At 39.0% G+C, this 23,293-nt stretch overlaps 2 protein-coding genes across 5 annotated transcripts; one reads left to right on the top strand and one right to left on the bottom strand.

Annotated features, from left to right (window-relative positions):
* Nucleotides 1–264: 264 nt before the first annotated feature.
* slc16a6a (solute carrier family 16 member 6a) lies at nt 265–8,826 on the bottom strand. Of its 2 annotated transcripts, none has more exons than XM_007559164.2 (6): nt 8,421–8,826; nt 4,234–4,474; nt 3,979–4,122; nt 3,750–3,878; nt 1,171–2,082; nt 265–596 (listed from the first exon to the last, which is right to left on the bottom strand). In XM_007559164.2, the coding sequence occupies exons 1-6, from the start codon at nt 8,619–8,621 to the stop codon at nt 304–306; spliced, it is 1,920 nt and encodes a 639-aa protein (XP_007559226.1). In that variant the 5' UTR covers nt 8,622–8,826; the 3' UTR covers nt 265–303. The 2 variants fall into 2 exon arrangements, with proteins under 2 accessions (XP_007559226.1, XP_007559235.1); XM_007559173.2 differs by lacking the exon at nt 8,421–8,826 and adding an exon at nt 6,033–6,115.
* On the top strand, nt 6,134–22,773 carry arsg (arylsulfatase G). Of its 3 annotated transcripts, none has more exons than XM_007559203.2 (11): nt 6,134–6,231; nt 10,667–10,891; nt 11,029–11,264; nt 13,269–13,383; nt 14,233–14,379; nt 15,692–15,882; nt 15,963–16,043; nt 16,147–16,255; nt 20,299–20,419; nt 20,509–20,599; nt 21,906–22,773. In XM_007559203.2, exons 2-11 carry the CDS (start codon nt 10,680–10,682, stop codon nt 22,184–22,186), a joined length of 1,584 nt encoding a protein of 527 aa, XP_007559265.1. In that variant the 5' UTR covers nt 6,134–6,231; nt 10,667–10,679; the 3' UTR covers nt 22,187–22,773. The 3 variants fall into 3 exon arrangements, with proteins under 3 accessions (XP_007559265.1, XP_007559257.1, XP_007559273.1); XM_007559195.2 differs by lacking the exon at nt 6,134–6,231 and adding an exon at nt 6,278–6,405; XM_007559211.2 differs by lacking the exon at nt 6,134–6,231 and adding an exon at nt 6,473–8,266.
* Nucleotides 22,774–23,293: the final 520 nt, after the last annotated feature.

Raw genomic sequence — 23,293 nt, 5'->3', positions numbered from 1 at the left:
ATGTTCATTCTTTTAGACAAGGTGGACAGGTTACCTACACATGACTAGTTTGATTTGACCTCCACTCTATCTCTGACCAGACAAAAAAGAAACGCTTGTACTGCCGGAATGGTATGATGAAAAATTTTTGTGATTTTGAAACCGTGACGTTTTATATATTGCAGTATACCTTGAAGCCAGGAACCAGCCCATGCCTACTCCCCTCTTATAAGTGTTGAACCTTCTCTTTACTGCATCCTGGACTGTTCACCTTATACCCTTACATTCATTTGATTTGTTCTTTTACTTGTGTGTTTTTTCAGCTCAGTATTGAATTGTGACCTCTTTGACTCCATCCTGACTGACGTCCCGTTTGTCTTCTGTCTCAGAGCAGCCGTGTGTGGTGTGAGTTTGGTCTGGTTTCTCCTCTCCGCTCACCTCCTTGTAGCCAGGGTTCCTTTCATGTTCAACTGCAGAGCATTTTGGGCTTCTCCTCCTGCAGGGCAACCCTTTCTTAGCAGGTCTAACAAATCCCAGGAACACAGCACTCAGTCCCATTCCCACCGCACAGGAGTAGAACGCCGCTCCATAGTTCTTAGTTACATCCACCAGCACACCTGTAGGCATGGAGTGGGCACAGAGAAACAAGTTCAGTAAACTATAAATCTAAAACTATGGCATCATATTATTTGATCCTCCACAGATTGGTTTGGGGTTGAGAAACTGATCTCACTGTCCTCAGCGACATATTTGTTTTCATACTAAGAAAATGGAATAAGAAGAGATCCATGTGTCTAAACAAATTTGAAACGATTGCTTGTTTAAGTATCACAGACCTGTTCAAGCTGCACAAATGGAATATATGAACCTCAGATACTGTTCGATGTTTTTGACTCATTTGTTAATCCAGTTCTCTCATGCTTATCTATGCTTCGTCTGACTTTTTTTACTAAGTAACAGCATCCACGCCAAGAGTGTTGTTGAGCATTCTGGTAGTTACTTGAGGTATGTTTGCCAAATAAGTTTCCAATCGGTGAGTTGCTGGTCAGAACCAATCAAGCTGCAAACTGACAATTTTGTGACGCAAGTAAATTTCTCGGTGCATCTCTACATTTAAGGGCTTATACATTTGCTTAGGGATCAGAATGTTATACTACCAGAAATGTTTACCCATAAAAAGATCTTCCCTACCTCCAAGTGGCGGCCCACCCAGTCCAGCAAAGCTCTGGATGAACACATAGACACCGGCAGCTGATGACATCCTCTCCACGCCGACCACCTCGTCCTCTGCCAGCATAGGGATGTGAGTACATGCAATGGTTCCCATGAAGAACCCGTACACAATACAGCACAAAGCCAGAGTGTAAAAATTTGTCACCAGCGTAAATCCCACTAAGTCCACTGTCATCATAATCACACACACCAGGAGCACCTGGAGCTTCCTCGTCCTGAACACATTTTGGGACAGGACCCACCCGATGACGAATCGTCCAAAGATTTCAGCCACTGCCATGATGGAGAGCATGTAGGTGGCTTGCTCTCGCTCCATGCCATGACTCACGCTCAGCTCGATGATGTAGAGCGGAGGAGCGAAGAAGCCCAGAGTGGCAAACAGTCCAAACAGAGAGTAGAGGACAAAGCTGGAGTCTTTGAGGATGGAGAAGTCTAGGAGTCTAGAATTTGCAGCAGATTGCTTTGTGCAGCCTGAGTTGCATCCTTCTCCTTGGTCCATCATTTGTTTGTCATCTTTGTTGTGTTTTTCTGTTTCCGGTTCTTTACTTTTTTCCAGAGAGTTTGGAGCCGTCTCTAGCTTTGCCTCTTTGTCCAGTGAAGTATTCTCCTCTGGTGTACAGGTGTCTTTAAGTGACAGGACGCCATTAGTCGTCTCAATGTTCTCCAGAACCAAACTGTCTACGTTCTCTTGTGTCTTGAGTGCTTCCAGCTCCTTTGAGTAAGACGTTTCAATGTTTTGGCTTTGGGACATTCTGGGTTTAATAATGATTGGCCGGAGCAGCACACCACAGATGATGATGACGCTTTGCAGAGCTCCAATCACTGCCATGGTGTGTCTCCAGCCAATTTTGTCTCTTAACACAGAAAAGCCTAAAAGGCAAAGGAAATGCAGTAATGAAATGAAATATGTGATTGCTCAGCTTATTTAAAAATGAACACAAAGTGCATTGTTTTTTGTGTCATGTTATTTCATGTATAAACCGATCATAACCCCTACAAGGTATCGTCACACCTACCAACGGGGTCAACCACTCTTCCTCTCTGAGATTTTTTTCACAGATCTTCTGTCACATATTATACTGTCACAACATGATGGTAATTTTAACAAATGTATGTACAAAACATATATATTTTTAATAAACCATCAGCCTTGCAGGTCAACCATTCAGCCAGAGCTACCATGGACATGGTTTTTGATCAAAGTATATTTGTGTTTTAGAATGGGTCAGTTGAAGTCCAGACCTAAATCCAATTGATGATCTGAATTTGGAACAACAATGTGGCTGAGCTTGTTGAAGAAGTCAAGAAAAAAATGTTGGCCTTAAGATGGTTAGCTCTGGTATAGACATTTCCCAGAAACCTGCAGCTGTACAGTCAGTAATTAGGGTCTTCAAGGGTTTAAACACACATAAAGCAACTGGCCCAGACAATATGTCTGCTTTCCTTCTCAAGAACTTTCTCCGATTTGGCTTAAACTTTTTTAGATCTCTATAGACACTCGTTTGGTTCCAGATATTTGGAAGAAACCAATTGTCATTCCAGTTCCAAAAATTGCATGTCCTCAAACTGACGATTATTGCCCAGTAGCACTCACTTCTATTGTAATTAAATCATTTGAGAAACTCATGTTAGAGCTACTACAAGCAGAAGTGCAGCCATTTCTGGATCCCTTTCAATTTGCTTACGCCAGTAGACAAAGTACCAGTGATGCTATTGTGACACTGATGCACCTCGCACTAAAGCATCTGGAGAACTCTGCAACATACGCCAGACTTCTCTGTTGATTTTAGTTCAGCTTTTAATTATATCCATGTAAAAATTCTTCTTAGGAAATTGGTACAGTTGAAGGTTAATCCTTTTTTTAATCAAGTGGTATTATTCCTTTTTATCAAAAAGATCTCAGCAAGTAAAATACAATTCAGTTCTGATTCTATGTTGCGTAGCACAGGGGGCCCCCAAGGTTGTGTCAGTTCGCCTTACCTTTTTATTTTGTACACAAATGAATGTGTCAGTTCTCAACCCAATCAGTACATAATAAAATTTTCAGATGATACAGTTATTCTGAGTCTCTTAACAGACAATCCCAACAGTCATAAAGCTGCTGTAGATAAGTTTGTTTTATGGTGCGACTCCATCCATCCATCTATCCATCCATTGAGCAAAATGCAGCAAAAGGTGATTCTAGAACATGATCGAGTGGGGAGAACTCAAATCCCCCCTCCCCCACTTTTGTTTTTTTAAAGAAAATCATGTCATCCATTTTTAAAGTATTCTCTGGTTGCCTACCAATCTGCGTAACGGTGTATAAATGTGTGAGCGCTTGTGATTGTGAATGGGTGAATGTGACTCTAGTGTAAAGTCCTTTGAGTGGTCAAAATGATTGGAAAAGCGCTATATAAGTTCAGTCCATTTACCATTTTATTTATCTGGTGTCTGTACAGAATAAGTCTCAACAAAAATGCATAGAAGGCGTGAATACTTCAACAAAGCACTCTTGGTATGTTTGAATAAAAGTAATCAGAAACCTTTGCTCTCACCTGGCGCTAGGGCAGACATCGCAAGGGACTCCCCAGTAGAAGCCAGAGCAGTGACCAGAGAGCGCCGATGGCTGAAGTACTTTGACAGGATGGTCACAGTGGGCAGGAACGTCAGGCAGTAGCCCAGACCTGCACAGTTCAATACGTTTTTGTTTAATTCACCAAGACACATCGCTGTAGGACAGCTTCAGAGAATTCATTATCGGTGTAGATGAAGTTAAAAGGATACCTGTCACTAATCCATAGGTGATGTATATCTGATTGAGTGAACTGGTAAAGCTAGTTGCAATGGTGCCAGTGGATATAAGTAATCCTCCAATCATAACAACAAACTGGAAGCCAAAGCGGTTCATCATCACTGAGGAGAGAGGACCTGCAGATTGCATGCAAATTATTGTGATTTAATACCATTGCCACTTATGGGCTGGATTTGTTTTGTCAGAGCTGCATCCAGTCTGTCATGGCACATGAACTGGACACCTACTATTAAAGGTCATGATGAACACACAGATGGAAATGATCCATGAGACCCGACTATTGGTCTCGCCAAACTCCTCCATCATGTCCTGGAGGAAGATCCCAAAGCTCTTAATGATGCCATATGTGAACATTTCCACCAGGAAGAACGCCACAGCCACCACCCACCCCCATCCTCCGTCAGGGGCCTTGGAGTACTGTTTAGCTCCCAGGAACTGGGTTACTTTAGCTCTGCACAGTCCCATGCTCTGCAAAAGAGGAAAAAGCTTTAGTAATCACAAGGGTTGTACCAATGAATCGGCCCTGATTGCCTTCATTTTGGGAGATCATTGATTGGCCTATACTGAAGTCCATCAAAGGTCTAAAAGTCAACCACTGTTCTCTATTGCTCTGACAGACCGGCCACCCAGGTCATGTCTGCATGTTTGCAGTTAACAATTGTCACCAACTCAATGACTTTCTTGCTATATTTAGCAACATTTCATACAAAAACAAACAAAAAAAACCACAGTATCGGCCAAAATTGGATACCTATCACTAATCCATAGTGACAGGTATGGATTAGTGACCTGTCCATACCTGTCACTAATCCAGGTATGGATTAGTGACAGGTATGTGACAGGTATTCTGGGTTTAATAATGATTGGCAGGAGCAGCGCACCACAGACGATGACGCTGTGACAGGTATGGTATGTGGCAGGTATGTCACATAGTGACATACTATGGTATGTGACATACCATAGTATGTCACATACCATAGTGACATACCATAGTATGTCACATACCATAGTAACATACTATGGTATGTGACATACCGTAGTATGTCACATACCAGGTATGGACAGGTACTAGGCCTGACTTGCCAGTCTTTAAAAAGCCTGGCAAGTCAGGCTTTTTAAGACTGGTATTCACTGATTGGCCAGAAATCTGCAATCGGTGCATACTGTTACAAATGAAGCATGACTGACTTTCAATCAACATTATGTGAGAAGATTATCAAATGAGATTTCCCATGAGATCCTGTGAACCATAACCATCAGTGTTTACAGAAATAACTTATATTACTTTGTGAATGAGATTCACTTTTTCAAAGGCATTGCTGAAATACATCTAGTTAGTTCAGTTACAGCATGATGTTGCTGTAGTTGAACATGCTAATCTCTTGCATAATTTTATGCAAGAGATGCATAAAATTATTTACACAAATAATATTACTTTAAAGAGATACATTAAAACAAGCTGTGTTGTTTAAAGAAGGCCTACTTCTGGATAAGCCACAATCTGCCCAAGTGAGTTATTATGTTTTGGGATTTTCTCACCAGAAACCACGAAAATAAAAGGGGCAGTTATTAATTTTAAAATAGAAAATGTTATTGAAATACAGGCCACTTTTGTTTGTTTGTTTGTTTGTTACTGGTTCCCTGAGAATCCTCCACATTCCGTGAACAAACGATACAATATTAGGATCATGTGACATGAAAACAATATAATTTTTCACTTCATCCAAGCTTATAGAAAATTCGAGACGCGAAACGTGTTTATTTGTAGCCTAACAAACACGTGGTATACATATGAGGTGAACAGAATGAAATAGCGCCTCCTACAGGCACCTTATTGGTCGCAAAATTAGGAGCCAAATTAGGAATTTTAAAAAGTGGGTCATTCTCAGTTAGTTTGAGAGACTTTTATTGTAATTATGAAGAAAAAACAACCACAAAAAACATAAAAACGGTGTATTTTAAAACAAAAACGTTTTTTATTTCTATGTTTTGGCACAGTTAGAAAATAACCAAAACATGCACAGACCTTTGAACCGCGGTCAGTCTGCGATGTGGAGCCGAACCTCGGCCACCTGCCGGATGCAATGAGCCCGCAGTGAGAGCGCTTCGGATTAGAGTCCCAATCCCTGCTGGCGCTGGTTCGGCCGGACTCTGCAGAACCCGCCTCAGCGGTTCCAAGAACGAAGACCCTCCCTCTGATCTGCTCCGCTTCCCCTCACTGACAGGTCAGATTATCTGTTTTACAAAACCGCTGCAGTTTTAGTTGTAATCATGTCACTCCGTTCTCATGTTACGCATCCTTCCAGCTATGTTGAATGTACAAACACCGTCAGTGCGGAGCCCATAGATGTCAGGAGAGAAGAAAAAACAGTAGCTGAAGTTCAGCCTCTTTCTGCAAGGTAGAAACTAATTAATTATTAATACTTGAGGAGGGGGATGGATGAGGAGGGTCAAAATTGAGCAAAAAAATCCAGATGTCGACAGTATTTTGTTTCTTATTTGTAAAAGTGGTGCATTTACTGACACTTCAATCTCCACTACTTAAAAATAAAATATGAATTACCATAGGCAAAAACTTTGCATTCTTTCTGGGCACGATGATTATACTGCAACACTCCAATGAGTTTATTAAAGACTTAATGAAATTTGTTTTCATTTTAAAAATTGCAAAAGGAGAACTGTAATCAACTCTGTAATCCTCTTATAATATGTAAACAAGTACAAATTTGCATCTTTTTATTAACAATCTGCAGTTTCTGCATTATTCCTCTAACTTTCCCTCCTAAGGGTAACACTTTAAATTTCACCTTCACTATATGAAACTTATGCAATTTCCCCTCGTGGCTTTGTTCAGTTTCGCAACAAGAAAAGGTTTCATAATTGCCGTTGGTACGATAAGCGTGCAGTGGAGTAAATCCAGGTTCATTTTGATCTGCTGGAAACCTTTAATGAAAGACTTATTCTGCATAGTATGAAGTAGTTGCATAACACTTTATTTACAAAGCAAATAAACATAAAGGGTAAGTAACCATTGTCCCATGCTGTTAGACATACAGAGATGTGAAATGTGAAAGAAAAAAAAAACTCCTATTAGAAAACGCCAAGAAAACCAGATTTAAGCCTGTTAGTATGTTAATACACCCCCAGGGTATACATGAAAATGATCATTTATTACCAACCCGAAACAAAAGCTGACCACAGAGAATAGAAAAGACTGAGATGTGTTCTATGCCTTATGTGATCTTAATAGTTACTAAAACATACATATAAATATTTATATCGATTTATTTGGAAATGATCAAGTTAAAACTTAAATAAACGTATCTGAAAGGTGTGCTTTGAAGTTTTCCATATTTTATCACATTACGTTACAAACGTTAAAGGTTTTATATTGGGATTGCATAGCTACACAAAATGAGGAAAAGGCTTTTTTACTTTGTGGAAAATAAAAAAAACTGAAAACGATAATTTAACTGATAATTTACTATACCTGAGACTGAGTGGAGGTCCACAGAAACATAGAGCCAGAACGACAATGGAACAGTTTATATGGCCCAGTTAAAGTCCAGACCAAAAAATATATTGAAAAAAAAATCGTAATTTTAGTTCTATGAAGTATTATTACAGCAGCAAAAGGTGATTCTACACAGATTTAACTGGGGAGGGGTTAAAATCACATTCACAACACACTTTTCAGATTTTTATTTGTTTAAAAAAATATATGAAATCAGACCATCACCAAGAAAAATTATAGGTTTTCCTTTTACTTCACAATAATACACTTCTTTGAGTACCAACGGAACAAAGTCTTGAGACATGAATAACTTGCTGCCCGTATCTATTTCTAAAATAAAGTAACATATATAACATGGCATTAACATACTAAAACATTTTAAAGGATGGAAAAATGCAGGACTTGGAGATGTTTTTGAAATCTTGCATATTTTACGTACAAGTAACATACTTCCTCTACTTTTTTTTTTTGGCTTCATCGGAAACTTTTTGTATCTTTTATTTTCTTAGTAGGCTATCAACCAGCACACAAATGCCTCTCGCTTTTCTTCATTTATGATTATTATTTACATTTGCTAATATAGTCAGTCATATTTTAAACAACAACATTCCTGATTATCTGTGGACTTGGAAGAGATGTTGACTTCGGGTTGTATCCTCGCGCGCACTGCGCTTGACGCAATGTCCTTGTTCCAGCCGGCTGTTTGTTGTCGCGTGCTTGTTGTTTAATGACAACTCACTCACACAGTAAGTATCTGTACGTCGCCTTTTTAAGACATTTACAGCTCAGTTAGCCAAGGTAGTGTTTTTTCCCCACTCATGGAGCAGTGATAAATGAAAGCCAACCACAGAGGGCATGCTAGGTAGTGAAATGTTTCGTTTTGAAGTGTTTCTGTCTGACCTGAGAGTTGCTAATTTCAGCTGAAATTAATCCGTTCTTCGTCGGAGTAGCTGCGACTGTTTCCACTGTCTTCCATCTGCGAACGATCGCAGGGTAGCCCACGTACTGTATATGAGCCACATGTTCTCTCAGACATTTATCCACAGACACGCGTGAACCCCGAGAACAGGCGTGCTGTGTGTGCCACAGAGTCACATTCATACAGAGGAGGGAGAAGGGTTGGAGGGATCTGGTTGCAACCAGTTCTAAGTCTGTAGTAACCGTCTACAGAATAACACGCCTTTTTTAAAACCTAGCCTACTCTGATTGGTGGTTGAAGGTTCTCAGGTTGAAAACTGTGGGAAGTCTATTTAAATCCACATGTTTTCCAGGTTTGTCCCAAATTTTGGAACATTTGGAATGTCTGCCATCTGTATGTACAACATGTCCTTTTAGGTTAACAATCTAATCAGTTAACAAGATTGAGATTCATGTACCTACTTTTCCAAACTTCCATTGTGATGAGTAAGATTTGCCTTTCTGCTTTGTCCTTAAAGCAAAAATGATTCAACTCACTCAACAATCTTTAACGCGAAACAACCTGAATAAATACAAAATGCAATTTGATATGAAATGTGTGAAAAAAATAATCACCCCTAAATCTAATAAACCGCTGGTGGCAACTTGGAGAAACAATCACCCACGTTTTGCAGAATTCTTATAAGTAAGCCCCGTCCAGTGCTTTAGAGTGTAGTTGACCTGTCTAAAGTCCCACCACAGAATGTTGGTTAAATTTAAGTCAAGACTTTAAATGGACCATTCTGACATCTTCATTTTGATGTAGATTTTTTTGCTAGTTGAATGGAGTTTATCAAACTTTATTTTATTTACATTTGCTTCCTTTGACAACTTAAAAAAAAACTTAATAAATGAACTTGGATCAACTTAATTTGATGACTTTTGTCCAATTATCACATTTTCTTTTTAAAAGATGGAGCTGCATTCTCTTTTTTTCAGTGTGACTTATTATTATTTCACCATGTGAACACCGTAAGGTTGTTCATGTTCTTCCCATCTCTGTGTTTAAATCAAACAAACCTGAGTTTAAAGGAGGATTTCCTCGGCGTATACTAGACTACTTTATTCATTTTAGCTCAGCTAATTAATTCAATTCAACTCACAGTCATCTGCAAAACACTGCTCCACTTGGAATATAAATTCCTTTTTGATTAAATTGTACCATTATTTTTGAATAGGGCACAACAGGTGTATTCAACTCTTTCTTATTAGACATAGCTGTCAGTATACACCAGTATACCTCCACATGTTTTTCTGTTCCCTACATGGCTTATGGAGAAACTGCAGACAGGATTTTTTATGGCTTTGGACTTCCTTCCAGCTCCTCTCCCATAAAGTCCAGGTTTGTGGAGTGTGTGTCTGTAACGCCTCCATCGTTGCCTTGGGCCTCTTGGCTGCTTCTCTGATTAATTCTCTCCCAATCACTTTAGGTTGACAACCATGTCACTGTGGGTTTTTTGTTGTTCCATAGTCCAGTTTTAGACTTGAACATAGCAGTGACATGCTCCAGGCACTTAGTGCCATTTTATAGCACAATCAACTAACTATGTTGACTTCAGTTGTTAAAAAAATTACACATATATCAAATATGAGTTTAAAGTAATTTTACTGTGTAATTGAATGCCTTGAAATTGGGCTTATGTCTCTTTAAAAACTCCTGCTCTTTCTGAAATGCCGCCTTCAGGAAGTCGTCACAACATGGCTCCTCTATTAACCATTTAACAACGTCTTTACAAGCATTTCACTGAGAAGTAGCTTCTATAATGAGCTCAGTAAATGCCCAGTTCCACCAGGCGTTTGCTAATTGCTGCTGGCTAGTCTGAAGGAGCTGAGTGGGGGGAGTCATGGGGGAGAGCTGCTCTGTTAGGAAGAAGCTTGAAAGCTTAGAAGCTGCAGGTCTGAAGGGATGCTAGGTCCATCCAGGCATTTTGCACAGCTGAATGGTTGCCATGGAGAATAAAGGATTTCTCAAACATGCATGAAAGAATCAAAGCAATACTTCAGGTATGTTTTTGATGAGCAAATAACGTTATAACATGATGTAAAGCTCAAATACTTTTATTTTACATAATGTTGGCCCTTTAAATTTCTCTACATCTTGGTCTTCACGATGATGTTTGTTCTCTAACTGCTTGAATATTATCATATATTAGCCAAGCTCTAAGTCAAACATGTGTTCCTTTTCACAGTTTTTACCCCAAGATGGCCCGGCCTGCATTTCAGCTGCTCCTTACTGTGACGTTGCTGTCTGGGCTGGTGATCTACACAGTTTCACAAAGAGGAGCAGAAAAGAAGCCTAACTTTATCATCGTACTGGCAGATGATATAGGCTGGGGAGATCTGGATGTTAACCAACCAGAGAAACACACAAATAATACACCAAATCTCAACCAGATGGCCCAGCAAGGGCTCAGGTAAAACCTTTATTTCTGATATATAAGATGTGAACCCCTGACTCCATGACAAGTTAACAAAGTAATTCAAGTGTAATTCTCTTAGAAGAGGACCTTAAATGTCATAAACTATATGTGTATGAATAAACTTTTTTCAGATTAACAGACTACCACTCCCCTGCTTCGACCTGCTCTCCATCGCGTGCTGCTATCCTGACCGGCCGCTATGGCCTCAGAAATGGAGTGACTCATAACTTTGCTGTGAACTCTGTGGCTGGTCTGCCTCTGTCTGAAGTCACTTTGGCCCAGTTGCTGCAGCAGGCTGGTTACTACACCGCCGTTATTGGGAAATGGCACCTCGGACACAACGGACCTTATAGTCCTAACAACAGAGGTGAGTCTAGTCTGCATGCTGCTGCTTGGTTCACTCTTTCCTCTGCCTGACTAACAACATTCCAGTCAGTACAGGACTGGCTGGAGATTGGAGCAGTACCACCTGTACTCAGTATTGTCTCTGCTTATCTGCTGAGGGTAATGATAGGAGTTAAAAGGGTCATTGGAGAATTGGAGTAACTGCAAGATCAGGGCACAGAACATCGGCTAGCATGCTGAGGGCGATGTCACCCTGTCGATGCATGGTCACGTGGTAGTGGAACTGGAGAAACACTACCATAACACTTTGTACACTACTTTGAAGGTCCACAAGACACACTGAACCGTGAAACCCCTCCCGCTGCAATCATAACCATGGTATTTTGGCGTATAGGTGTGCTTTATACCAGTATAGTAAACACATATGTTCACACATTTGTCGGAGAAAGAAGTAATGATCGACAAGCTGGAATATCTTATTTTATTGTCCATGTTGTTGGAAGCCAAAAAAATAAATAAATTAAAATAACACAAGGCTTCTTTTGGACATTCACCCGCTGACACAGAACAGAACTGAACAAGGAGAGTTCAGTATTTTGGTCCAGCAGTATGTACTGCTGACTTGACTTGTTCCTGCTCTTTGGCTGAAAAATCGACTTCTGGAGGTTAAGTAGTTAGGGCTATTTTTTCTGCATAAACAAACAAAGCCGTGAAATTTCGAGACAAAATGACAGAATTTTTGTCAAGCAGCTTCGGAAACGACGAGAATCGATTTTAGCATGATGCCCAACTGTACAGGACCCTTAAGACTCCTGACGCTCTTTTCATGAACTGTCTGAAGTGCTGCCATCAGGCAGACGATACTCCAACATCCAATGCAAAAGAAAAATGACAATAGATTAATTTGATTTAACCATGACTAGTATGTACCACCTATTTATAATGCTGACAAAGTACATCTATCCATGTGTCTATCCTTTTGGGCCAGTTTCACAGGGTGTGAAGCGGGGTACACTCTGGATAGGTCCTGGCACCCTTGATAAAGATGCCATCCCGCATGACAATGGCCTATTTCAGCTGGATAGTTGTTTCAGCCATTCTCCAAAATTGCTTTAGGAAGGACCATCAAAAGTTGTTGACTTCTTTAAAGAATTCACAAGCTTCTGGGAAGTTTGCTGGACACACAGTCGTCAGAGGCACTAGCTGGCAACTTGGACCCTAAAGGTCTGCTACTGATAGCTTTGTGCCAGGCAACTCAGGGGATCTTCAGAGGCTGATTAGAGTCCTAGATTTTGATTGGTTTGGTGCTATTTTAGTGCTAAAATTTAGATTTACTCAGAAAAACGTGTCTGTCATAGCATTGTGTTAAACTTATACAGAAACTGCAAATGCCTGATATTTATTGAAACAGTCAATGGTAGAAATCATTTTACTGTCTTTATATATCACTTAAATTGAAACATGAGCACATTTGAACTTCTTGCACAATCCTGTATCTTTCCATTTCAATGCAATGACAAGTCAGCCTGACCTTCTGAGCACCTCCAGCCTCACAGTCCTATGTCTCCGCTGCAGGAAATGTACAAAACAAGGCCACCAACCACCTTCCAGCTGTGCCTTATGTGACAAAAAACACATCATTGCTGATTCTTCTTCACTAGCTGAGTTACAACCCTCTCTCCACTAGCATTTCAGTTCATACTAACAGATTCAAAGTCCATTACATGCATTCAATTTTGCTCCTAGTTTTCAAACAATAAACGAGTTCAAAAGTTTTATCTATCTCAGGAAACACAGCAGATTGCATCACGTCAATGACTTACATCATTCACTCCTCCTGGACCAGCATATGTTGTTGACTTTACAACAATCCTTCATACTGAGCCTGCATGTAGCGATAGTGGAGAGGAAAAACTCCAACTTGACAGGAAGAAATCTCCAACAGAACCAGCTTATAACCATTTGTGGAAGATGGTTTTAGCAATGGTGAACCACAACCGACTGGCTGTTCTTGTTTTATGAACAGGATTCGATTATTACTTCGGCATTCCCTACAGTAATGACATGGGCTGTACTGATACACCAGGATATGATCTACCCCCATGTCTCCCTTGTGTTTCATCAGAACCTCAAGTGATCAGGTGTGACTGTTTTATTTTTTATTTTTTTATGTTAACATCTGTTTCTGGCACAGTCATAATATTGGACATTTCAAAGAATAATAGTTTACGCTTCATGCAAATTTGGTGTGTGAAGCGTTTGGTGAAAAGGCATGCAAAGGAGAAAATTGAAGGGACATTATTATGCAAAATCCAATTTTTTTTTAGCTTTACATCGTATTATAATGTCATTTGCTCATCAAAAACATACCTGGAGTGTTGCCTTGATTCTTTCATGCGTGGTTGAGAAAGCCTTTAATCTCCATGGTAACCATTCAGCTGTGTAAGTTGTCTGGGTGGACCTAGCACGGCCTTTGAGGACAAAAGTCCTCCTCTGAGCTGCAGTTTCCAAGCTTCCACCTCAAGAGCAGTCCTCTCCCAGAACTCCCCCACTCAGCTCCTTAAGACTAGCCAACAGCAATTAGCAAACACCTGGTGAAACTGGGCTTCTGCAGAGCTCATCATAGGAGCTATTTCTCAGTGCAGCACTGGTAAAAACATTGTTAAAGTGTTAACAGAGCAGCACTTTTGTGATGACAGGAGTTTTTAAAGTGACAGATGCCAAATTTTAAGATATTAAATTACGAAGTCAAGTTTCTTTTAAGTCATATTTGACTTGTACATCATTTTTCTAACAACTTAAGGTAACAGTTATTTGATTGTGCTATGAAATGGTACTATGTGCCTGGAAAACACATAACACTGCCCCTTCAAACTACTGTAATTATTTGTGTGAAAAATCAAGACACTTTTTATTTAAAACTAATTTCCTATCATGCCACAATTCTACGTTTGCAGACCCTCATACGTTATTGTGTCTTCCTGTTGTAGACAGAGGAGGAGTGTTCCCGGTGGCTGTTACTCCAAGGTGGGACTTCCTCTGGTTGAAAACAGCTCCATTGTGGAGCAGCCGCTGAACCTTTGGGCGCTAACAGAGAAGTATAGATCTGCTGCTCTCAGGATTATACACAGTGCAAGGTACAACACAGGGAACACAGAACAGATCAAGCTGTTGGTCTCTGCCAGACAAAACATTTGGATAACTCATCACATCCGCTTGGTGTTTGTGCAAAGGACATTCTAATAGATTTTTACAAGTTGTGACAATACAGTGCAGTACGCAATTTACAACTAACAGAAAAGTGGGAGGCACACAAAAACTGTGAAATTTTCTGAAAATGTGTTCACAAAAGAAATTATTGATTTACATTTTATGTATTCACAGCAGAGCATTAGGGTCAGATTAAGAATAAAATGTTTTTTTTATTTCCAAAATGAAGTCATATTACCAGAGTAAATTTGTATTAATACTAACAAAAATTGTAATAATACCAGAATAAAGTTAAACAGTTTTGCTCCTAACTTTTTCAAATCAACATTCACCAAACACATCACATCATCATCTTTACCCAGCAGTTAATGAACTACTTTTGACTTTTTGACTTCATGTTTGTGTTGTGACAGTCGTAGTAACCTGTCAGAAAATCAAAGACCCATCAGAATTAATCGATAGCCATTAGCTATTCACTGTTGTCTTCAGTGTTTTTATTAGAGCATATTTGCACAGAAGTTGTACCAATAACACACTCCTGGTGTGTGTGCATGCTTGAAGCGTATGAGGAGGAGGGCGCTGAACCCTGTTGCTTCCAGCTGTTGGTTAAAAGAGAGCATGGCCCCATGCTGCACCAGGGGGCCATGTGAACGAACTCTTCACTTTTCAGTCAATGCTGCAGCTTTGAGTGGCTGGAAAGCAAATTTTCCATCATTGACAGACACACAATGCCTATCAGAAAGTATGCTGTAACAAAGCTGGGTTACAGCAAAAAATGCTCATTTCCACCTGTAGTCCATGGACAGTTTGGTGCTAGTTAAATACTATGATTTAACAGATCATGAATAGGTGAAAAGTCATTGTAATAATTAATTAATTAATTACATGCATATCTAATATTCATTATTAAAAACAAACAAGAAAGCCAAACTACAATCCTTCCAAACAGTTCATTAATCCATTTATTTACATTTACCAAAAATGAGTGCAAATCTGCTCATATTAATTGCCAGTTTGTGCCAAATATGTAAACATTTCTAGTTTATAAAATGTTATAACCTCACCAAACTGATCCTGAATAATCTTACACCACATAGCTTAAAGTAAACCAATAAGGAGCCTGTTAGGTCATGTCGCTTTATCATGACTCTTCCACACTAGGAAATGATGTTTTTTAGCTTTTTCAAAAATCTTTATCCATCACATGTTTTGTGAAACAGAGTTGTCCTGTGGTTCCAGGGCCCGAGCACAGCCGTATTTCCTCCTGGTGGCGTCAGCTCACATGCACGTCCCGCTCGCCCCCGCGGTGGCGGACCCTTCAGGCGACGCGGTGTATGCTGCCAGCCTGCAGGAACTGGACGGTCTTGTCGGGGCGTTAAAGGCTGCCGCCGATGAGACGGATAAAGGGAATACTCTAATCTGGTTCACTGGTAGGATGGTTTCATATCTGCCCTTGTGTGATAAATCAGAACAATGTGTGATGGAGTCAGCAAAGTGTCTGTGTGTTTAGGTGACAACGGTCCATGGGAAGAAAAGTGCCAGTTTGCAGGGAGCGTTGGGCCTTTCACTGGAAAATGGCAGACCAGCAAAGGTGTAACAAACTGAAGTTGAGATTGGCTCACTGAAATCTCTCAGAAGGCTTCACGGTCAATTCTTGACTACTTATAAGGTGAACTTTTGTTTCTGCATGCTAGGTGGCGGATCAGCTAAGCAGACTACATGGGAGGGCGGTCACAGGGTGCCAACTGTGGTGTACTGGCCAGGCAGAATCCCTGCAAACACCACCAGCTCAGCCCTGCTCAGGCAAGCCCAGTTTCATCGTTTACATCAACCAAGTCAAACACCTGCAGCACTTTTTCTCTCTGACTACACCAGGATGTTAGGGAGACAAAGATGATCCAGGTCTGAAAGGACCTAACGTTGAAGGGAGTAGGCCTGTTCCCATGACAAGTTTTGCTGGACGATAAATCGTTCCAGAAGTTATTGCGATAAAAAATAATATTGTTGTTTTGAGACCATTTTCAAGTAATATAATAGTAATGGCATAATAATGCAAGAACACATTCTCAAAGGTCAATAAACTTTAAATTCTAATGAACATTTAACACTGAAACTGGAAGACATTTTAAGTATCCAAACAGAAACAACAACAATTAAAATAAATTATGAAGACTGTAAACAGAATTGTCCTTCAACAACAAAGGGTTGAAACCAAAGTACCAGACTGAAGACTTTAATTATCCAGTTTTTGGTAGAGACTGAAGTTTGTTTTAATATATCATGTGATGGGGTGCTGTGGTGGCACAAGGGCAAAGCACAACCCACATATTGAGGCCTTGGTCCTCATGGCGGTGGTCGCAGGCTCAATTCCCAGCCTGGTGACATTTGCTGCATGTCTTCCCCCTCTATCATTACCCTATTTCCTGTCAAACTACTTTCAAATAAAGATCATTAGAGCCAACAAAAAATATATATTAATATATCATGTGATTAATATATTTGTTAGTGCAACAGACCTACAAGGGAGCGATACATATTGTCTTCATTTGTTATGAAGGATATATTTAAATCTATTTTGGTAAGTTCTACAAGCTGATTATTTATGAAGTGGTGCTTGTCAACTCAACCTGAATTGAAGCTCTAAGGCAGGGGTCCCCAGACTTTTTCCTGTAAGGGCCACCTAACTTTTCCTTTCTCTGGTGGGGGGCCGGAGTTAGTTTGTAACAGAAAAAGTGTGACGATTGCAGGAGTGCCTAAATGTAAAAATGTATTGTTTTCCAGAAAGCACAATCAAATAACCCTCTATGGGTTCTTCACAGAATAAATCCAGGAAATAACACTATTTCTGAAATAAATACCATATTTTCCAGACTATAAGCCGCAACCCCAAAGTTTAAAAAACAAAACAAAACAAACAACAACAACAAAAAAAACCCCCAGTAAACATACACATATAAGCCGCACCGGACTATAAGCCTCAGATATCTCTGCCGCTCTAGGTTTTCCACAACGATGCAGCAGCAGCAGAGGGGGGTGGACACCCAAAATTTGAGTCATAACAGGTCAATTGAATATCACATTTATTAGGGTTGAAAAAGAAAAAGTTGTCAAGTTTAGATTTAACTGAACTGATTACGGTAGTTTCTGAACGGTAACTGTAACAGTAAAAGTGCTGATCCTTCGTGTCTGCTACTAGCATGTGCTAAATGAAAATGGGCGTCTTCTTCTTCTTCTTCTTCTTCTTCTTCTTCTTCTGCTTCTTCTGCTTTAGATTTCAACGGCAGCTTGCATCCATTATTGTTGCACTACTGCCATCTATTGGATCCTAATATATATACCTCAAGTTCTCATAATGATCCCAGTATTATTTCAAAAAACAAAAAAATCTTTTTCCCCTCAGTGCTATTTAACTGATCAACAACATTCTCAAATTTCAATTCCCTATGAAAACCTAATTCTGTTTTAATGGGCGCTTTCTTCTTTGATTTCCAATTTTGACTTCCAATGATTCACTTCCTGCTAAAGAGCCCCCTGGTGGTTGAAGAAAAATCCACATATATAAGCCGCACCTGGCTATAAGCTGCAAGGTACAAAGCTTAGGAAAAAAGTAACGGCTCACAGTCCGGAAAATACGGTATATGAAAAAAAATCGAAATGCTCTCTGGTATTGTTCAGGGGGCTGGACCAAATGTGGAGGCGGGCCACCCGGGGGCCGTAGTTTGGGGACCACTGCGTTATTCTTTGGATTTTACGGCGCCATGTTAAGTCCCTGAACTTCACATTTTAACGGAAAAAAAGTGCAATGCGACTTGGATGTAACGAGTAACACGACAGTTTTGTAGAAATGTAGTGAAGTAGAAAGTACAGATACTTACCGTAAAATGTAGTGGAGTAAAAGTAGAAAGTATCCATTATTAAATCTACTTAAGCAAAGTACAGATACACGAAAATTGTACTTAAGTACAGTAACGGAAATAACGAAGTACTTGTACTTGCACAGTGACGCAGTTGGTAGAGCTGTTGCCTCGCAGCAAGAAGGTTCTGGGTTCGGTTGGTTGGTTGGTTGGTTGGGGTGGGTGGGATGGATGGATGGATGGATGGGTGGGTGGAATGAAGGATCGATCGATCGATCCCAAAAGGAGATTAAATATTGTTGTAGCTCATCAAGATTCTTCAAAGAGCCATTGAAGATGGTTTCATCAGACAGTCTGATGAAGAGGATGGTCAGGATTGTCCCTAATTTTCTTGATCCCATGGAGAATCTTTCTCTGCATGATCATCTCCAGAGGTTCCACAGTCGTTCCCAGAACAGAACCAGAACAGAACCAACCTTCTTTATCAGGCTGTTGAGTGATTTTAGGTCCCTGACTCTGATGCTGCTGTTCTCAACAACAGACTGATAGAAGATCTGCAGCATCTTGGTGCAAACCTTGAAGAACCTTAGCTTCCTCCAGAAGTCCAGTCTGTTCGGTCCCTTCTTATATTAATTATGATAATTTTCAGAGTAATTATTATTAATAACAACTACAATTATTACTATTAGTAATAGTAGTATAATATATTATTGCTGTTGATTTTTAATAATAGTGATGGTAATAACAATAATAATGTAATAATAATCATAATTAGTAATAATAATAATAATAATAACTATTATTATTATTATTATTATTATTATTATTATTATTATTATGTAATGTAACTTATTTATGTTATTATTACATATTTTATGTTATCATGAAATATAACATTTTATTTTGTTATACTGTCAAATAACAAAATAAAATACTTCTGTATTTTACCAAACCTATTTGTTATTTTGTCATCTAATTGTAAATAAACATTTTAATAAATGAACTACAGGTGATTAAAAGTTACTTTTGATAGCACCCTTTAAGCTGGTAATAAACATACTTTTCATTAAACCCATAGTTCTGTATTAAGTTGTTTTTTTACTGGTCTGATGTAATATGCAAATCTTAAATGTTGTTTTTGTGAACTGTAAGCAGAATATTGTCATAATTAACAGAAATAAAGGGTAGAAAACATCAGTCTGGGTTGAATATGTAATATATGAATTCCATTTAGTGATGGAGGCACTGAATGAACTTTTCAATAATATTCTAGTTTACTGATATGGCTGTATATCCCTTAAGCTTGTATTTGACTGAATTTATTCATTACCATGATACAGTTCCAAACTTAAGGTCCAGTTTCTATAGAAACGAAAAAATTTGTTAAAGGAAAACTCATTAAGAACTAATGAAATTCATGGTCAAAAAAACTTAAACAGCACATAATAACCTTAAGAAATGTGGCACATTGTGGATTACAACAAAATAAACAAACAAAAAACAATTTCAGCTTGTAATTTCTAATTGCAAAAACCCCACTAGCAATGCATGTTTAAGGAAGCAAATATTAAAGTTATTAAGTACTTCCTGTTGGTTAATGAATTAATAGTCGATATTCCTAGTTTTTATTCATGTAACAAAGAGAAAAAAGAAAATTTTCTCCAGTGTTTGAGCTGTGAATTACTGATCAGAGAATATTGTCTTTTTCTGATCTCTGCTCAGTACATAAAACTTTCACATTTGTGTATTATTAAAATTAAGTAATTACAATGTCATTCTAAAATATTTACTCATTTCAGTAAATTAATTTAAAAAAGTGAAACTCATACAATGCTCAAATTTTCAGTTATATTCTAATTTTCCAATATGCACCCATACATTAGATCTGTTCGCAAAGTGTTTGTAAATTGTTGCTATATAATTAAAAAGAGCTGAACTGTTTTGAATTATGATCTCGTAACTTACATTCTTGCTTCATTTTTCATCATACAGTGGTATGGACATCTTCCCAACAGTACTGTCTCTGGCAGGCGTAGCGCCCCCTGCAGACAGGCGTTACGATGGAATCGATGTCAGCGGCGTTTTGCTGCGCGGCGAACAATCTGGTCACGAGGTACAAACTGCTACAAACAGCTGGAAGTGTTGCGTTGCTGCGTTGCGTTGCTTTGTGAAACGGGACTGTCCTGTGTTCTGCTGTTGCAGTTCCTCTTCCACCCCAACAGTGGCGCTGCAGGAAAGTTCGGGGACTTGCAAACAGTTCGAGTCGGAAAACACAAAGCTTTCTACGTCACAGGTAGAAATATAGTATGAATAGCAATAATTTTGCTGCTACGTCCATGCATTTGTTTCGGGGTGGAAACATCATACAAGTTGCGCTGCAGCTAACGATTGTTTTAATTATTCATTAATCAGTATCAATTATTGTGACAATTCATTTATTAATCAGATACAAAATTGGGGACATTCTAAAGATTTCTCATTTTAATGCAATATTAGAAATATATTAAAACATGTAAATAAGTAAATAATGCAAATCGTTTTTTAAATAGGAAAGTAAACTTTTTATTTCTTAAAATGCAGTAGCAGCATTCCTTTAGTGAACTCTTGATCATTTGTAGCAAAGGATGCATCTGCAGCTGAAAAATCCTCCCAACATCAACATGTGAAAAGCTCAGTTCTTTCTGCTGGATTGAACATAAATATGGTGTAAAGACGATCTGGTGATTATTTTATGACTAATGGATGAATCATTTGTTAGCAAAGGTGCTCAATAAGATATTTATTATTATTATTATTTATTTGAATCAAGTGAAGCTAAATCTGCTGCTAGAGGAGTTCTATGTAGAACTTATCTACAGACAAAAAGTTTTTTTTAAATTTTATTTTAGATGCCAAATGTATATATTTGTTACAGTTTTGGCTAAATTATCTCCTTTGATTGTGTTGTTTTTTAGTAGCTGGCTTTTTTTGAGTCTCTAGTCCCCAGTTACTGATCAATCGATTACTAAATTAGTTGACAAGTAACAACATATGTATTGTGTCCTAAAGCCAGAATTTACTGTGAATTCTCTCTTATCCACACATGGTTACAGTTCTATATGTGGCTGAGTTTGAGGAACAACAAAGAAGGACCCAAACCAGTTGTATTGTCTGGTGGATTTTGTGCAATGCACAGTTCATACCACCAGCAAATTTAATATGAAGTTGCTGGAATGGACCTCATCTGAACCCAGCAAACCAACCTAGTTAAAACACACACACACGTTTGATTCTCTGTCTTTGCAGGGACTTTCCACTGACTTCTATTCATTTCTACAGACACTAACCCTGGATCTAACCATTACTAGTACATACTTAGCCCTGAAACTAACCAAAACTTGACAGAGTTTCAAAAACTTTTGTTCTTGAAACTCTGTCAAGTTTGTCTGCCTCATGTCGTGAAACAGAACAGAGAAGAGTTCAACATAACATAACACTGTTGTGTTGAACAGTGTTGTGTTCAACACAACAGCAAAAACAAAAGTGAAATGTTTTGTTTCCGCAAAACATTTCACTTTTTGCAGAAGGATTTAAAACTGAAACAGATTTTATTTTGGCAGGTGGAGCTGCAGCTTGCAGCGGCGGCACCGGCCAGGAGCAGCTCCACGATCCACCTCTGATATTTGACTTGGATCGTGAAGACGCCGAGGAAACACCCCTGCAGTTCGCCACAGCTGAGTACAGGGCGATTGCAGAGAGGGTAGCACGCAAAAGAGAGGAACTCCTGTGGGACATCGCCACTGACGGATCGGTGTCCACAGCGGACTACAACCAAGACGAATTAGCGGCGCCATGCTGCGATCGGAGACAGGCCGTGTGTCGATGCCACACCGTGTGCTGAGGCCCAAAGGAAACATTAATAACGGGCACAAGGAACGGGCCATGAGGTAGCCGAACAGAAGCACAGACACATGTCTCATTCGCAACAGTTAGTGTGCAGAAAGAATTGATTAAAAGGTTCAATGTCCAGATGTGCAAATAAGAAATACCAGCAGCTGAAATCTGATTGTTTATCTAAAGGGCATCTGGTCCAGTTCTGTTTTAGATCGATACTTAAAAAAAATCCATAATATACCTGGAGCCATCAGGCAGCGTGTCATTTTGTTGATCTGTGAACAAAGTTCCTGTTCATCAGCAGCATGTTTCATCTATAGAGGTGATTGGTCATCCAGGCTTCAGTTCCAACCCTGAGGCCTTTGTTGCATGTTGCCTTCTGAACCCCGAGACTGACCAGTTCAGAGGTCTGCAGCCAGGCCACTCTTAAGTTGTATCAAAAATACTAAAGATGTAGTGTTTTAAAATGCTAGCTGTTTTCATGCAATACAGCTCTGGTAAAAATGAAGATCCACCGCACTGAACCCCATTGGAAACCTCCTGGTTATTTCGCCACATATTGACTTCTGAACTCTTCCTGAGTTAAAACATTATTGTTGTTGTTGTTTCTAAATGAATATGAACTTGTTTACTTTGCATTATTTGAGGTCTGAAAGCACTGCATCTTTTTTGTTATTTTGACCATTTCTCATTTTCTGCAAATAAATAGACATTTTGCTTGGAATTTCAGAGACATAATGTCAGTAGTTCATAGAATAAAAGAACAATGTTCATTTTACTCAAACATATAAATATAAAAAGTCAAACCAGAGAAATTTATTATTTTAAGTGGTCTCTTCATTTTTTTTCCAGAGCTGTATATGCAAAGCATGTTCACAAATAATAACACTAATAGTCTAAGGAATATTATTTTTAAATATAGTTTTTCTCTTTTGGTTGCAAAGTTTGTGCTTTTTTTTAAAATCATTTTCTATTAAATATTTTACATTCCACTGAAAAACTGTGTACATTCTTTTTGTGTAAAAAAATGTTAGATAACTGTTCTTTAAAACCTAACCTCAAACAATCTAAATAAGCTAAGCTAAATAAGCTAACATGTTTCATGTAGCTTTTG

The sequence above is a fragment of the Poecilia formosa genome, unplaced genomic scaffold (genome assembly GCF_000485575.1).
Source record: "Poecilia formosa unplaced genomic scaffold, Poecilia_formosa-5.1.2 Scaffold4, whole genome shotgun sequence".
In the NCBI taxonomy this organism is placed as follows: domain Eukaryota; kingdom Metazoa; phylum Chordata; class Actinopteri; order Cyprinodontiformes; family Poeciliidae; genus Poecilia; species Poecilia formosa.
The sequence above is the reverse complement of the archived record's forward strand: the minus strand, read 5'-3'. Positions and strand labels throughout refer to the sequence as shown.

What these genes read in the sequence shown, in the direction of transcription:
- slc16a6a (XM_007559164.2), bottom strand. Translation starts at nt 8,621, where the DNA reads ATGAATGTGACTCTGTGGCACACACAGCACGCCTGTTCTCGGGGTTCA. An exon ending in CTGAAATTAGCAACTCTCAG is followed by an intron (nt 4,475 to 8,420) that starts GTCAGACAGAAA and finishes CCTCTTTTGCAG; the next exon opens with AGCATGGGACTGTGCAGAGC. An exon ending in GATGTCTGCCCTAGCGCCAG is followed by an intron (nt 2,083 to 3,749) that starts GTGAGAGCAAAG and finishes TTTGCCTTTTAG; the next exon opens with GCTTTTCTGTGTTAAGAGAC.
- arsg (XM_007559195.2), top strand. Translation starts at nt 6,278, where the DNA reads ATGTCACTCCGTTCTCATGTTACGCATCCTTCCAGCTATGTTGAATGT. An exon ending in TTATAGTCCTAACAACAGAG is followed by an intron (nt 11,265 to 13,268) that starts GTGAGTCTAGTC and finishes TTTTATGAACAG; the next exon opens with GATTCGATTATTACTTCGGC. An exon ending in AAAATGGCAGACCAGCAAAG is followed by an intron (nt 16,044 to 16,146) that starts GTGTAACAAACT and finishes TCTGCATGCTAG; the next exon opens with GTGGCGGATCAGCTAAGCAG.